Genomic DNA, 639 nt, shown 5'->3' with positions numbered 1-639 from the left:
TTAGATGATAAGCTCTTCTTCCCTTTTCTCTTCAATGGTAGGTGGTTCATCCACTTCCACAAAGCCTAAGGTACCTCGCTCTGTTTCGTCTGTTTTACTCACTTTAAAATGAGGAAATAGAGCTTTTTCAAGAATTCCTTGTACTTCAAATGGGATTTCACCATGGCTCTGTAAGAGAACCTTTATGTCTCCCCAGAAGTCAGGATCGATGACGCCTGCTAGAACGTCTGTACCGAACTTCCAGGCCATGGCAGATTTTGGGGCAAATCTCATATAACACCCAGAAGGGGGTATCAAAACTAAGTCTGTGGGAATCATTCCTATTTTCACAGGAGGGATAGTAGCCTCTTGGCTGCTACAGATATCAAAGACTATTGATTCTTTCATGCCAACAGAGGGGTTTGAGGCTCGATGACGGCACTTCTGCAATTGTAGGGATCCCCAATTTGTATCAATTGAGTCACATCCCACTCTGACACCATATGTAACGAAGACATGGCATCAATAGTAAGACAGACACAAGTGACCACAGTTGAAGGGTGTTTATTGAACATTAATAAGGGTGTGATAAATGCCTATCTAATGCTAAATCTACAGATGGGAGCAAGCTATGACCATCATATAATAATATTAATGCAT

The 639-nt window shown here is 41.6% G+C and overlaps 1 protein-coding gene across 1 annotated transcript; it reads right to left on the bottom strand.

Annotated features, from left to right (window-relative positions):
- Nucleotides 1-387, bottom strand: LOC138471462 (uncharacterized). Its single transcript, XM_069609086.1, has one exon. It carries the CDS (start codon nt 385-387, stop codon nt 1-3), a length of 387 nt encoding a protein of 128 aa, XP_069465187.1.
- Nucleotides 388-639: the final 252 nt, after the last annotated feature.

The sequence above is a fragment of the Ambystoma mexicanum genome, chromosome 8, assembly GCF_040938575.1.
Source record: "Ambystoma mexicanum isolate Mex_15411 chromosome 8, UKY_AmexF1_1, whole genome shotgun sequence".
Classification (NCBI taxonomy): Eukaryota; Metazoa; Chordata; class Amphibia; order Caudata; family Ambystomatidae; genus Ambystoma; species Ambystoma mexicanum.
This window is presented reverse-complemented; position numbering and strand designations above follow the sequence as displayed.

Bases quoted from the DNA above. Each gene is read 5' to 3' on its own strand.
- LOC138471462 (XM_069609086.1), bottom strand. From the start codon at position 387: ATGAAAGAATCAATAGTCTTTGATATCTGTAGCAGCCAAGAGGCTACT.